At 69.5% G+C, this 13,318-nt stretch overlaps 3 protein-coding genes across 3 annotated transcripts in view; 1 reads left to right on the top strand and 2 right to left on the bottom strand.

The window, feature by feature from the left end:
- Window positions 1–3,392, bottom strand: part of CHLNCDRAFT_136793 (hypothetical protein) — a gene marked incomplete at both ends in the record, with an annotated part of 7,008 nt that extends 3,616 nt beyond the window's left edge. The window contains 9 exons of the mRNA XM_005845627.1: window positions 216–384; window positions 1,119–1,217; window positions 1,498–1,599; window positions 1,825–1,941; window positions 2,226–2,309; window positions 2,543–2,670; window positions 2,879–2,987; window positions 3,182–3,250; window positions 3,354–3,392. Of these exons, the coding sequence (XP_005845689.1) occupies window positions 216–384; window positions 1,119–1,217; window positions 1,498–1,599; window positions 1,825–1,941; window positions 2,226–2,309; window positions 2,543–2,670; window positions 2,879–2,987; window positions 3,182–3,250; window positions 3,354–3,392 (916 nt within the window). The remainder of the gene's footprint in view (window positions 1–215; window positions 385–1,118; window positions 1,218–1,497; window positions 1,600–1,824; window positions 1,942–2,225; window positions 2,310–2,542; window positions 2,671–2,878; window positions 2,988–3,181; window positions 3,251–3,353) is intronic.
- Window positions 3,393–4,635: 1,243 nt separating this feature from the next.
- Window positions 4,636–7,356, bottom strand: CHLNCDRAFT_136795 (expressed protein; the record flags this gene model as incomplete). Its single annotated transcript, XM_005845628.1, has 8 exons — window positions 4,636–4,736; window positions 4,939–5,144; window positions 5,253–5,344; window positions 5,476–5,655; window positions 5,952–6,215; window positions 6,378–6,485; window positions 6,668–6,741; window positions 6,915–7,356. 8 exons carry the CDS (start codon window positions 7,354–7,356, stop codon window positions 4,636–4,638), a joined length of 1,467 nt encoding a protein of 488 aa, XP_005845690.1.
- A 374-nt stretch (window positions 7,357–7,730) lies between these two features.
- CHLNCDRAFT_58546 (hypothetical protein) overlaps window positions 7,731–13,318 on the top strand; it is a gene marked incomplete at its 5' end in the record, with an annotated part of 21,358 nt that continues 15,770 nt past the window's right edge. The window contains 14 exons of the mRNA XM_005845531.1: window positions 7,731–7,802; window positions 8,004–8,114; window positions 8,532–8,987; window positions 9,298–9,478; window positions 9,720–9,921; window positions 10,113–10,198; window positions 10,389–10,439; window positions 10,644–10,710; window positions 10,901–10,977; window positions 11,150–11,205; window positions 11,382–11,464; window positions 11,701–11,792; window positions 11,985–12,107; window positions 12,331–12,473. Of these exons, the coding sequence (XP_005845593.1) occupies window positions 7,731–7,802; window positions 8,004–8,114; window positions 8,532–8,987; window positions 9,298–9,478; window positions 9,720–9,921; window positions 10,113–10,198; window positions 10,389–10,439; window positions 10,644–10,710; window positions 10,901–10,977; window positions 11,150–11,205; window positions 11,382–11,464; window positions 11,701–11,792; window positions 11,985–12,107; window positions 12,331–12,473 (1,800 nt within the window). The remainder of the gene's footprint in view (window positions 7,803–8,003; window positions 8,115–8,531; window positions 8,988–9,297; window positions 9,479–9,719; window positions 9,922–10,112; window positions 10,199–10,388; window positions 10,440–10,643; window positions 10,711–10,900; window positions 10,978–11,149; window positions 11,206–11,381; window positions 11,465–11,700; window positions 11,793–11,984; window positions 12,108–12,330; window positions 12,474–13,318) is intronic.

A 13,318-nucleotide genomic window follows, 5' to 3' on the forward strand; every position in this document is an offset into this window, starting at 1 on the left:
GATGCGCGCGCGCGTGTGTGTGTGTGTATGTGTGTGTGTGTGTGGGGGGGGGGGTGGAGAGCAGGGCGAGAGGGGAGCCAGGGGATGCATGCTCCGCAGGGCGCGGGCGGCTCTGGCAGGCATGGCGCGCACGTCCCGCTGGGGGCCGCGTGCAGCAGCAGCCCATGCACGCACAGCGCATGTGTGCGCCAGCAGCACATGCGTGCACGGCGCACGCGTGCGGCGGCAACAGGGAAGAAAGGAGGCGCGTGCCTGGTTGAAGTCCAGTGCATCCAGAAGGTCGTTCAGCTTGCGGTTCTTCTGGTCCTCATTCAGCATCACATAGTGCTGCACCAGGCCGTGCAGCGTCAGCTTGGCCTCGTCGTCCACGTAGATCTCCATGGGCTGCGGTACGGGTGGGCGGGGCAGGCGGTACGGGTGGCGCCGGGGAGGGGCGGGGCAGCGTGGCGCGCCATGGTCGGTGGCGCGCCAGGGGCCGGTAGCGAGGTGGGGAGGAGGAATGCGGGCGTGTGTTGGGCGACGAGGAAGGTAGAGAGAAGGTGGAGAGAAGGTGGAGGGAGGAGGGAGGGAAAGGGGCTGGCGGGGCGGGCCAGCAGAAGCAGGCGGGGGAGGGGGACCACGCACGCGGCGGGGCCAGGGGGGCAGCAGGCAGGAGCACGGGTCAGCGGCAGCGTGGCCGGCGTCGGGCGCGGGGTGGGGGCGGTCCGCTTGGTGCCGGGCGCCCGAGGCGGCACCGCCATCAGGCCCGCCTCTCCTCTCCGCGGCCTCCAGCCTCCACCACGGCTGACACAGCCCGCCAGCCGGGCGTCAGCCCGGCATCCAGCTGGCCTGGCGGCCGGCTGGCGCCAGCGTGGCTGCTGCTGAGCCTCCACCACCTGACGGCACCCGCCTCCAGCCCAGCCTCTGGCTGTCCCGCCAGCTGAGACTGGACAGGCGGGCTGGGGCTGGCCCGCCGGCGCCCCAGCTGCCATGGACTCCGTCTGGCAGCGCGCCGCCCATGCGCTGGCCACACTGCAAGGTGCCCGCCCCCCTCAGCTGCGGCGGCGGGGGCGGCGGCGGCGGCGGCACGGGTGCAAGAGTGGCGGGTGCAGGGGGCGGTACGGCCCGGCGGTACGCACGTCGCGCATGAACTTCTTGCACACGGGGCGGATTTCCGAGGAAAGGGTGGCCGAAAACATCATGACCTGCTTGTCGTGGGGGGTCTTCTTGAAGATGGCCTGCAGGGCGGGGGGAGGGGGCAGGCGGGCCCCGGGAAGGTGAGGGGCAGGATGAGGATGAGGAAAGTGCAGCGGCAGAGGCGCCACGCGCTGGCTGGGCGAGTGCCGAGGCAGGTGCAGGGCTGCCAGGCTGCCGCCCGGACAACGCAGCTGCCTGCAAACGCTGCAGACGCACGAGCCACGCTCGGCATGCACACACACGCGCGCGCACACGCACACCACCACCAAGCGCGCACGCCATCGGGTGCGCGCGCACACCCGCGGCCGCGCCCCCGCCCACCTGCACGTCTGCGCGCATGTCGATGTTCTCCAGGCACTTGTCGCACTCGTCCACCACAAAGTGCCGCACGTGGCTCATGTCCAGATTCTTCTCGTCGGCCAGCTGCGGGGGGCGAAGCAGGGGAGCAAGGGAGGGCGGGGACGGGGGCGGGTGGCAACGGTGAGGCGGGGCAAGACAGGGGGCGAGGGGAGGCGCAAGCAGTGAGGTGTGTACGTTTTCGTGGGCAAGTTGCCGGCTGCGATGGGTTTGTGGCCCAGGCGCGGCCGCAGGCAGGCGCGCCCCCAGTCAGAGCAGGCGGGGGAGGGGCCCCCTGGCCGCCGTGCTCACCCCCTTGACACGCCCGGGCGTGCCCACAATGACGTGCGGGCACTTGTCTTTGTCCTTGAGCTGCTCCCGCTGCTGCTTGATGGGCAGGCCGCCGAAGAAGTTGCCCACGCGCACATTCTGCGGCAAGCGGAGCATGGGAGGGAGGCGCGGCAGCGGCCGATCAGAATGGCAGCACGCGCACGCGGGCGGGAGCGGGCAGGGGTGCAGTGGGGGCCGGGGTCGAGTGGTAGCGGGGCGGCGCAGCGCAGCCAGAGCAGATGGGAGAGGAAGGGTAAAGCAGGGGGAGGGAAGGAGGTGGGGGCCAGGGGTGGGGCAAAGAAGGTGAACGGTAGGCGACGGATGCAGAGAAGAGCAGGGGTTTGGGTATGTTTTAAGGGGTTTCAAGCCCCCCCGCGCCGCACCTTCATGTATGTGGTGAACCGCTCGTACTCGTGGCAGATCTGGAATGCGAGCTCGCGGGTGTGGCACAGCACCACCACAGACACCTGCGGGGGCAGAGGGCACGAGGGCAGAGGGCAGACGGGATACGAGACGGGTGGGACGGGGGTGAGCGGCGCAGGGGAAACCACCAGGCCAGCCGGCCGTCGTGTTTCGGCTGCTGCAGCGGCTGCGTCGCGGCCCTGGCGGGCGGCTCCAGCGCGCGGCGGCGCCGGGTGCCACAAGTTGCTGCCATCCAGGCCTGCGCACGTGAAGCACCGCAGCTGAGCCGCCGCCCCACCTGGCCATCCACGGGCTCCAGCTGCTGCAGGGTGGAGATGACAAACACGGCTGTCTTGCCCATGCCCGACTTGGCCTGGCAGATGACGTCCATGCCCAGGATGGCCTGTGGGATGCACTCGTGTTGCACTGCACAGGAGGGGAGGCGCCGGGGAGGGGCAGGCGGAAGGATGGGGGGAAGAGCTCGCCGGCTGAAGAAGCCCACTCTTGCTTGCCGGCTGGTGGTGCAGGAAGGCCGGGATTCTGGGGACGGAAGAGCAGCTGAGGCGCCCGGCACGGTGTTCCCCCGCCGCTGCCACAGCTGCGGCCGGGGAAGCACGCACGCACGCCGCCGCACCTTCCGATGGGTGCTCAAAGCCGCAGTCCTGGATGGCACGCAGCAACTCGGGCTTCAGCAGGAAGTCCTTAAAGCCGCTGCTGTGGATGCCCACATAGCCCTTCTTGACCTGCGCCGCGATAAAGGCAGCAGTGGTGGGGTGGCGGCAAGGCGGCCAGAGGCGGCGGGAGCGGAGCGGTGGGGGCCCCAGCCGCCTCCAGGGGCTCGGCAGCGCCCTCTACAGCTCCCCGATTCCCATGCACATGCGTGGCCTGCGTCCAGGAAGCCCGATTGCCGCCGCCCCCACGAGCCCAGGCATCTCACCGCTCCCTCGGCCGCCTTTCCGGCCTCAGCTGCCTGGGCCTCATCATCCGCCTCCTCGTAGTCGAGGAGCTGCGGTCAGGGACGAGAAGAACAGCGGCAGAAGTGAGCCCTCGCACATGCCAGCCTGCACCGTGATCGTGGCCTCCGGAGCCGGCAAACGACAGGTGCGCACCTCCTCCTCGCCGGCAGGGGGGTAAGGGGGCGGCACCATCGCTGCCAGCTGCAGAAGGCCCTGCGAAGTGGTGCTTGAGCGACGATGCGGGCTACTGCACACACTCGGGGCTCGGTGGCTGCGTGGGAGGGGGAGGAGTGGGCCACGCGGGGCTGGAATTGACTTTTCAGGGGAGGTCCCCCGTACGGGCAGTACACCTTTTCTGCATTTCGGTTCCCAGGGCTTGTGGCCGACAGTGTCTGCTTTCGATTCATGCGGATTCCATTCTGGGGTCTCATCGCCTGCCCAACAGTAGTTCCGGCTGTCGCAGTCAACGCAGCTTCTTGCAGCCGCCTGTGAGCGCCATGGCGTCGGTGCTGTACGCAGGTGGCGCAGAGGAGGCCCAGACACAAGGGCTCGGGCTCAGCGGCATCTTCAACAGGTGCTCTCCATGCCCCGCATGTCGGTAGCGTGCTCCAGAGCTGCACCAGAGCTATCCGCGGACACCGCCTGGCTGCGTGCAGGAAGAAGCCCCGGGGGGCCAGCAGTGTGTTTGAGGCGGAGCAGCAGCAGGCGGAGGATGCGCTGGATGCCTTTCAGGCCGTGCCTGCCAGCCGGGGCGGCGTGCTGAGTCACAGGGGTCAGCCTGCAGGCGCCTCCCAGGCTGCTGCAGCAGAGGTCGAGGCGGCGACCGCGTCGGCGGCAGAGGCAGACGACGAGGCGCGGCGCCTGCAGGCGCAGTGCGAGCAGCAGGCCGCTGAGCTGGCGGCTGTGCGGGAGCAGGCGCGGCGCTCCGAGCGCGAGGCACGGTGCACCCTCAACCTCCAACGGTTCAAGTATGAGCTTCTTTTGGACCTGGTGAGAAGCCTTGCTTTACTGATTCTCAGCCAGTGGCAAGGCGGGCCGATTGCCAGGCATGCGGGCAAGAGGTTTCCGAAAACTGCCCATCCACCACCCACCCCTCTTGCAGTGGTGCATGCGGGTGCTGGACAATGAGGAGCTGGGGCTGCAGGCCGACACGGCGGCGGCATCAGCTAGGGGCCGGGCGTGAGAGCAGGGCGCCCCAGAAGGAGTGCCTCCCTGCCTCCTTTCCTGGCACTGCTTGCCGGCCCTGCCTCACCGCCAACCCGTGCTAACCCACTCCTCTCAGCTAACCCACTCCTCTCAGCTGACCCACTCCTCTCAGCTGGCTGTCGCTGGTTGTTGTGTTACAATGCTGCCAAGAAACAGTTCCGCTATCACAAGCCAACTTGTGTGCTCTGCTGGGCTCGCCTCACCGGCTAGGCTTGCACGGCCCGTGTGATCACACGGTGGCCCCCAGCTGCTCCATGGAGCCCCAGCAGAGCTCCTCAGCCTCCAGCGGCCTGTGCATCCATGCATGCCCCGCATGGCTCAGGCCCACCACTGCAGCAAGCGCGCGGCGTGTGGTGCGCGCAGCAGTGGGTGGATCACCGGGGCAGGGGAGGGGTATGGACGCCAGTCGGCACGGGAAGCATGTGGGTTGGGTGCAAGCCCACGGTGTCAGAAATGGCAGGGCGTTGTGTGTGAGCGTATCTACCCCTGCAAATAGCCAGATTGAAGGGCACTGCTCGAAAACATCACGTACCTGGGTGGAGCTGGAGGATGCTGCTCAGTTGCCTCCGCCGTTCGGTGCACCGGCTGCCGTGGTTGGCGGCCGTGGGAGCCGGCACCGCCTGAGCCCCCGCTGCCGCCCACACAGCCACCACGCACAGCTGGAAGCCAGCCCGCAGCGTGCTGGCGGTGCTGGCGGCGGGGCTGTCTGCACCGCCCGCCTGCTGCCGCTCCCACAGGCTGCAGGGGAGGCACATGAGGCAGTATGGCCGGATGAATGGATCATCTGCGACGGGGGGAGGGATCCCAGGGCCGCTGAGGGTCTCAGTGGCACTCAGCAATCCGCACCTGAAGAAAGCCGCCGCCAGCTCAGCATCGTCCAGGATAGCAGGGAAGGCGGCAAGCACCGGGTCGGCCACAGGCGCCAGCGTGGCACCGCCCTGCATGCCACCACGCTCCAGCACGTCAGCACAGCGCAGCATAGCATGGCATGATCATCCTCAGCACCAAGGTGGCAGGGGCCCAACCCCCTCTCAGCAACATCTTGCGCTGAGCCAGCTCGAGCACACACCTCCGGCGCACCCGCCGCCTCTGCCAGAAGCTGGCGGTACAGTCCCACAGCGCCAGCCAGCGGCAGGGATGCCACTGCCGCTGCTGGCAGCAGCAGTGCCGCCAAGTCATTGCAGGGCACAGGGCACAGCTTGATCGGCAGGCTGGAGCCGGCGCCGCCACTGCCAGTGCAGCTGGTTTTCTGCGGACCATGTTGGCACACAGCAGGGCAAGCAGCATGGTATATGTTGTGTTACAGTCCCCCCGCTATGATAGGCCGCATGAGCAGACCTGGGGCAAGAGGCAAACGTGTCGAGGGACATGTTGGTGCAGAGCAGGATATGCAGCATGGTACCGCACCACGCATGGTACCGCAGCATGGCAGCAGCGCACCCATGTGTTCCGTGCGCATGCATTGTTCCTTGGAGGTGCTGGGCAAGGGCAACATGTGAAGCGCAGGCGCAGCAGCGTACCAAAGGGCTGTGATTGCCCACCTACCTGCTTGGCCTGGCCAGGGCCGCCAGCCGCACGGACAGCCGTGGCCTGGCACTCCCGCAGGCCGCGCCGCAGCGTCAGCCGCCCGCCGCACAGCGGCACGTGCAGGCTGCGCGCCTCGTGCAGGCTGGGCAGCGTGGCGAGGCTGACCAGCGCCCAGGCCACGCACACCTCGTCCACCTGACGCGCGGCCTGCCGCGGGCTGCGTGGCAGCCGCTGCGCCTCCTCTGCCCGCAGCTCGTGGCTCACATTAAACTCTATGTAGATCTGCAGTGGTAGAGGCAGGCATGGCCCAACAGGTGGACAATGGCGGCAGGGATTAGCGGGGCGTGGGGCAGGGCAGCAGAGAGGGAGGGCAAGCCATTCAGTGGTGCACTGGCGGTGTGTGTTGCTGAGAGTGCAGGTCAGCCCCCCCCGCCACACACACACCTGCATCGTCTTCAGACGTTCCAGGGGGCAGCGGATGAGCAGCGAGGCGGCATCAAAGGTCCAGGCGTTGCCGTGGCGGCCGGGCTTCACATGCCGCGGCTCCACAGCCTGCGCGCACCACCACATGCGCAGCTGGCTCCGGCTGCCGGCAGCGCGCCGGTCAGGCAGGCTGGCAGCCGCGCAGCAGGCGGGCAGGGACCGCCGCCCAGGCGCCATGCATGGCATAAATAAGTCTGGCATCACGGCCCAGAGGATGCCGTCAATGTGTGGGCCTCCATGCTTGCCTGCACATTGCCGTGGAAGCGGCGTCCGTCGTACAGACAGAGGCGCACCACGTGGCGGCACGGCCTGCGCTCCGCCACGCCTGCACGGCAGGGTCGGCGAGCAGGCTTGGCAGCATGGAGCTGCAATAGGAAAGGGATCCCCTGCCACACCTCCTTTCACCACTCAGATGGGAGGCGCGCGCTTCACCATGCATTGCAGCTGGATGGCACAGGCGCGAGGCGGCGACAGGCGGCTCACTGGAACGGCACCCACCCGAGTGCGGCAGCCCCTTGACTGTGCCCAAAGACAGGTAGCACTGCGCGGCTGCGGTGGGCAACAGCTGGCCCGCACGGCCGGTGGGCAGGCCTGTGAGCCGCGTGCCGCACGGCGCCAGGACGGGGCGGCAGAGCGAGGAGGGCGCACGCGGGCCGCAGCTGTTGCCGTGCAGTGGCTGCAGGGCTGAGGGCCGCGCGGTGGGGCCCAGCGTCCCCAGACCATTCATGTAGGCCTGAGGGTCGGGACACAGGGCCCTACGCACACGCTGCCAGGGCAGCAGCGGCGGCGGCAGCAGCGCCCGGCGGGTGGGGCTGGCGGGAGGCGGCGGCGGGTTGGCGGCCTTGGAGGCGGGGTCCGCCGGCCGCCGCTCAAATGCGGGAAAGGGGTGTGTGGCGCTGTCTGACTGTCTCTGACGCGCCCCCGGCATCCAGGCGGGCATTTGTGGCATGTTGCGTGGCGAAACGGCAGCAAGCGACTGGCGCCCCGGCTGCTGTGTCGCAATGGCGTAGACAACTCTGGGATTTGGGTGGGCGGCTGAGTCAATTCAGGACGTGCCGGGCAAAAGAGGCTCTAAAAATCCAAGAAGAGCTGCGCCAGGCAGGCGCTGCCTTTGGGCTGCAGGACGCTAGGCAGCATTGAGCAGCAACCCGCTCTTCAGCAACATTCTCCTCCTCCAGGGGAAGCCTGCCTCCCAGGGACGGGCTGCTGCTGCACCCCTGCAGCACAAACCAGCCAAGAGGCCGCCGCCGCGGCTGGTAGGGCGGCCCTACCAACTACCAGCGTGCCGATGCCAATGCAGCGTGATGCGAGGTAATGGCAGGAACGCTGATTGTGCAGCGGCGCATATCTGTATTCCTGGGGTGCAGCCAAGTGCAGGCCAAGCTGGTGGGCAGGCGAGGCTCTTGACAGGATGCAAGGGCGCGGCGGCGGCGAAAGGCGGGACTGGCAGAAACATCTGTGTCTTCCCCGCCCCTCCCAACCCACAAACAGTTTCAGGAACGGTTAACGGCCCTCTGGAGTGCTGGGCAGGGACCCCAAATGGCGGATATCTCTGCATGCGCCGATCCTCTCTCGCCTGCTCCGCAGCGGGGTACGCTGTCATGCCAAAATGTTATGCCCGGTACGACACAGGCGACATCACCCAAAGAGAGGGGTCCTATAGAGGCTGGAAAGCTGCAGCGTGGTTTGCTGGAGGTGGTGGGGGTGGAAAGTGGGGAGCCCTAAATCGGCCTCCCCGCAGCGCCCGGGCACACAACTGAGCCATGCAGACGCGCCGCAGACGACGGGGGGGGAGGAACAGGCCAGCCGGGTGTTGCCCGTGGCGCCCCCCTCCTCCTACTCGTGCTCGCGCTCCTTGCGGGCCCCTCTGGGGGCCAAGGAGAGGATGCGCTGTCGGAGCTGGAGGTGAGGAGCGGCGGAGGGCGCGGGGCCGCCAACATGGCATATGGCGGCCGTCCGGCGGCGCTCCGACGGGGGGGCGTTGGGGCTGTGTGCACAACGGCCCAGGCGCCAGCAGACCGTCTAGTGGCCGCTGGGATGCTGTGGGGCCTGGAATGCATGCAAATTGCAGGGCTCAGGCGACCCACATGCCGCTCGCCACTTTCCCCCTTGCAGGATGTGCTGCTCCCGCAGCTCCCGTCACTGCCCCCCCATAGAAGCCTCCGCGGCAGCGACGCCCGGTCGGGCGTGGGCCTGCCCGCACCCCTGCGCCGCCTGCTGGAGGCGCAAGACAGCAGCGGCGGCGTCCCGGCGCCCACGCCGGCGCCCGCAGACGCGCCGGCGCAGGCCCCCGCGCCAGCGCAGCAGCCGCAGCAGAGCCAGGTGCCGGTCATCCTGGCCATAGCTCCCAACCAGCCAGTGGTGGCAGTGAATGCCAGCTCGGGGGGAATCATAGAGGCATCGGCCATCAACACCACGCGGTGCATACGCTACGCAGCCGGCTTCAACTCCAGCAACAGCAGCATGTACGACGCGGGCGGCGCCGTGCCCACGCGCCCGCCGCTCGACCTCAGCGGCTGCCTGGCCTCCAACACGGTGGTGGCCTCGGCCAGCCAGACCTTTGTAGTGCAGGTGAGCGGCGGCGCTGCGTGCCATGCCGGCTGCCGAAGCTTTTCTTTTTCGGGACCATGCGGGGGGAGCAGCGGGGTGCTGGGCTGGGCTGGGTGTGGAGGAGCAGCCAGGCGGAGCAGCCCTGGCAGCCAGGCAGCCACGCTGGCCGCCTCCGCGGGACGAGCGCCAGTGCTGTGCGCCATTTTCCACACGGCAGCCAGCAGCGGTCCCGGGCCCAGGCTGCCAGGCTGCCTGTTTGTCGGCGGCGGCCACGCGCCCTACGCCCACGCCCGCTGCCGCCGCCCGCGCGGCCCTTCGGGCCCTTGTGCAGGTCAAGGTGAACGCGCTGGTGGGCAGCATGTCGGCCGGCGACCTGCAGGTCAGCGGCGGCACGGTGGTGGGCGTGGGGCCGCCCTACATCCAGGGTGCCTTCCAGACCTTTGACGCCACGGTGCAGTTGGCTGAGGCCAACACGCAGTGCCGGCTCTACGTGCTGCCGGGGGCCTTCACGGGTGGGTGGTGGTACCGCGGCGGGGACGCACGAATGGGGCCCTGTGGCAGCCCTGCTGCAGCCCTGCTGCGGCCCTGTGCAGGCGGCGCACGCAGCGCGGCACGCATCCGGGAGCGCTGCTCCAGCTGCGCCAGCTCCCGCAGTTTCTGTGTTGGCAGGAGGGGGGCATCTTGCCCGCCGGGGGCGGCAGCTCGCTCACGCGCGCACACCCCCGCCTCGCCGGCATGCGCCTTGTGCTGCAGACCGTGCGGGGGAGCCCAGCGAGGGAAGCAACTCGCTGGTGGCGATCTGGGACACGCAGCCGCCGCAGCCCACCATCACCACCAGCGGCGGCGGCAAGTTCCTGACCACCGACCAAACCAAGATACCGTTGCTGGTCGACTTTGGGGAGCGCGTGCTGCAGCTCAACCCGCTGAAGCTGGTCAAAGTCACGGGGTTTGCCAGGTGTGCCCCGGGGGCTGGCGGGCCCGAGCGCGTGAGCAGGCCGGGCGCGCCGATGCCGGCGCGCACTCGCCTGGCTGCCGCTGGCAACGGCGCGCACTCGCCTGGCCGCACGCTGGCGGCGGCGCCGGGCTGGGCTGGGCTGGGCTGAGCAGGCGCGTGTGCTTTCCTCCTGCCCACCGCCATCGGTGCAGGATGGATGTGATGTATGATGTGCTAGCTGGAGAGATTGTGGTGATTGGAACCATCGTCGACCCCGCCAACGCCACCACCGTTGTCGGTGCGCCAGGCAGCCGCTGGCTGCTGCGCCCGCGGCGGCTGCTGCGCCCGCGGCCGCTTCTGGATGCCCGCCGCGCGAGCCTCTCCCCTCCCTCCCTGCGTTCCTTGGCAGCGCCGCTGCTGGGAGTGCTTTCCATGGCAGTGCTTGGGCTTGACCCGCCCACGGGGCCGCCCGCCATGCCCTGCTGCAGTTGAGGTGCCTGCGGGGGTTACGACAGACATGATGGGAAACCCCAACCTAGGTGGGCTGAGAACGCTTTGGCGGGGCGACGCTCCCATTGCAGGGGCGCCGCGCCTTGCCTTTGGCGCTGCCCCGCCCCTGCTCCTTGTATCAGCCTGTGATTGGTGCACAGCTGGGCTGCCGGGCATGCCTTTGTGCGCGTGGCAGCGTGCATGCTGGACATACGCCGTTTTGACCGCCCTGGTTCCTGGTTGTGTGTGTGCAGCTGCCAGCCTCACCATTGGTTACATGCCTGTGAGCAACGCGTCTGCCGCGCTGGGAAGCGCCATGGCGTGAGTGCCTGCCTGCGCGCCCGCCCGCCTGCCTGCCCGCTTGCCTGCCCGCCTGCCTGGACGTCTCGGCTTGCCAAACCTTGGGTGAGAGCCCATGGGGCGCCCCCGCAACGTCGGTTTGATGGTCTCCCCAGCCCCAGCGCGTGCTGCCGACCACTCCTTGCCCTGCCATCCCTGCCCGTCCCTGCAGGTCCATGTTCGCGGTGGGCGGCAGCGCCTTCATCGGCGGCTCCCTGGTGGTCAACTCTCTGGTCCCGGGGGCAGTGTGTGAGTGCGCTGCTGCCCGCGCTGCCTGCCGTGGCAGCCCTAGCTGCCTGGCTGCCGCGTGTGTTGTCTGCCCGTAACATAGTCACCTGCAGCGGCTGTGCACTGGGGCCGCGCCGCAGCCGGTGCCCGACTGCCTTCTGCTCACCCTGCCGTCCCCTTGCGTCCTGCGCAGTCCCCACCGGCAACAACCTGGGAGCCATGGCAACCAAGGTCCAGTTCATCATGCTGGTGAGCGGCAGGCCCCTCGCTGCACAACTGCATGCCTGCACCTATGCCCTGCCGCTCCCTACCGAGCTCTTGGCGGCGTGTGCTTGTGGATTAGTGCTGCCGAGCGGAGCACCGCACGGTCTCTGCGGCGCCGCTGTGCTGCAATCAATGCTGACGGTGCTGTTGTTGCGCTGCAGTTTGGCAACCTGGCCATCCCCACCCTGCCTCCCAACTACCGCGCCGCCGCCGCGCAGCTCAGCTTCATCTCAATGGACTGGGCGTGAGTGGACCCCTGCTGCTGCTGCTGCTGCTGCTGCTGCTGCTGCTGCTGCTGCTGCTGCCGTGTGCTTTCCAGCAGCACGCCCTCCCCTCGCCGGCTCCCGACCCAGGCGCCTGTGCCGCCTGCTGCACCCGCGCCAGCGGCCGCGCCCCTCCCCTCGCCTGCCCGCCGCTGCTGTGCCCCGTGCTCGTGCTGCGCCGACCGCCGGCTGGGCGACCTCCTGCCGCTGCCTGCAGCTCGCCTGTGTCGTCTGGCAGCGGCGGCGGCGGCGAGGTGAAGACGGAGGAGGAGCTGGAGAATGAGGCGGCGCTGGCGGCCCTGATGAGCGGTGCGCTGCCGCCACGCCACGCCGCTGCCGGGCCCCGCCCCGTCGCCCATCTTGCACCTGCCCCGCCTCTCCATGCCCCGGCTGCGCCGCAGCAGCTCGCCGTGCTGTGTGCCTGCATGGCCGCGGCGACTGCCAAGCACCCCCTGACCGCGCTCTTGCCATTTGCTGCCCTCCCCGTGCCGCCGCGTGCAGGCGACATCTTCTTTACGCCCGTGCCGCTGGGGGTGCTGATCATGCCGGACGGCGACGTCATCCTGTTTGAGGTGCCAGAGGACGGCGGCGGCGTGGGCGGCCTGGGCACCTCCCCGCTGGCAGGTGCGGCGGCGGGCGGTGCTGCTCGTGCCAGGCCGGCTGCAAGAGAGGAGTGCATGCGCCGCCTGTGTGTGTGTGTGTGTGTGGTGCTGGCACTGGCTGGTGCCTGTGCCTGCTGCGCAGGCCGGTGCGGTGGGGGCAGGAGGGAGGCGCATGGGCTACGCCTGCTTCGCCCGGCTGCTGAAGCGCCGCCGCCGCGCGCGATGGCTGCGCTGCCCGCCTGCAGGCTCGCAGCTGGCCGGCGCTGAGGGGCTCAAGGACTCGGCCGATGGGGGCGAGCTCCCCGGCAACTCTACAGGCGACAACTCCACAGCCACCAACTCGACCTCGCCGCCAGAGCCGGATGCACCTCCCTCGCCGCCGGATGCCGTGCTGCCTCCCGAGCCCCCCGCCGCGGCCGCGCCGCCCCAGGCGCCGACGGGCACGCCGGCGGGGGCCCCATCCTTGGCGCCTGGCGCGGGCGAGCCGCCGGCCCCCGGCGCCGCCCCGGGGGCGGCGCCCGAGGGAGCGCAGGCCGAGTCGCCGCTTACGGCGCCCAGCCCTTCGCCAAGCGCGTTGCCTTCGCCCAGCCCCTCGCCGTCGCCAGGCCTGTCCCCGGAACTGTCCCCTCTGCCGAGCCCCGAGCTGAGTCCCACGCTGAGCCCCACCCTGTCGCCGACCCTGTCCCCCTCGCTGAGCCCGACGCTGAGCCCAAGCCTGTCACCTGCCTTGTCCCCAAGCCTGTCTCCCTCGCTCAGCCCAAGCCTGTCACCTGCCTTGTCCCCAAGCCTGTCTCCCTCGCTCAGCCCAAGCCTCTCTCCGACATTGTCCCCGTCGCTCAGCCCCTCCCTCAGCCCCTCCCTCAGCCCCTCCCTCTCCCCCGAACTGTCCCCGAGCCCCAACGCCATCCCCAGCCCTGACACCTCCCCCTCTCCACCACCCCCTCCACCCGAGGACTCACCTCCGCCGCCTCCTCCAGATGAGTCACCACCACCGCCTCCTCCGCCAGATGAATCACCACCACCACCACCTCCGCCAGATGAATCGCCGCCACCGCCACCTCCTCCGGACTCGCCACCACCGCCCCCTCCGCCAGAGGACTCGCCGCCGCCGCCGCCTCCACCAGACTCGCCGCCTCCCCCTCCACCTGACTCGCTGCCACCCAGCCCTTCCCCACCACCGCCACCGCCCCTTCCTGGTGCGTGCCGCAGACTTTACAGCACCCCGCGCCACAG

Source organism: Chlorella variabilis, assembly GCF_000147415.1.
Source record: "Chlorella variabilis unplaced genomic scaffold CHLNCscaffold_17, whole genome shotgun sequence".
NCBI classification, from domain to species: domain Eukaryota; kingdom Viridiplantae; phylum Chlorophyta; class Trebouxiophyceae; order Chlorellales; family Chlorellaceae; genus Chlorella; species Chlorella variabilis.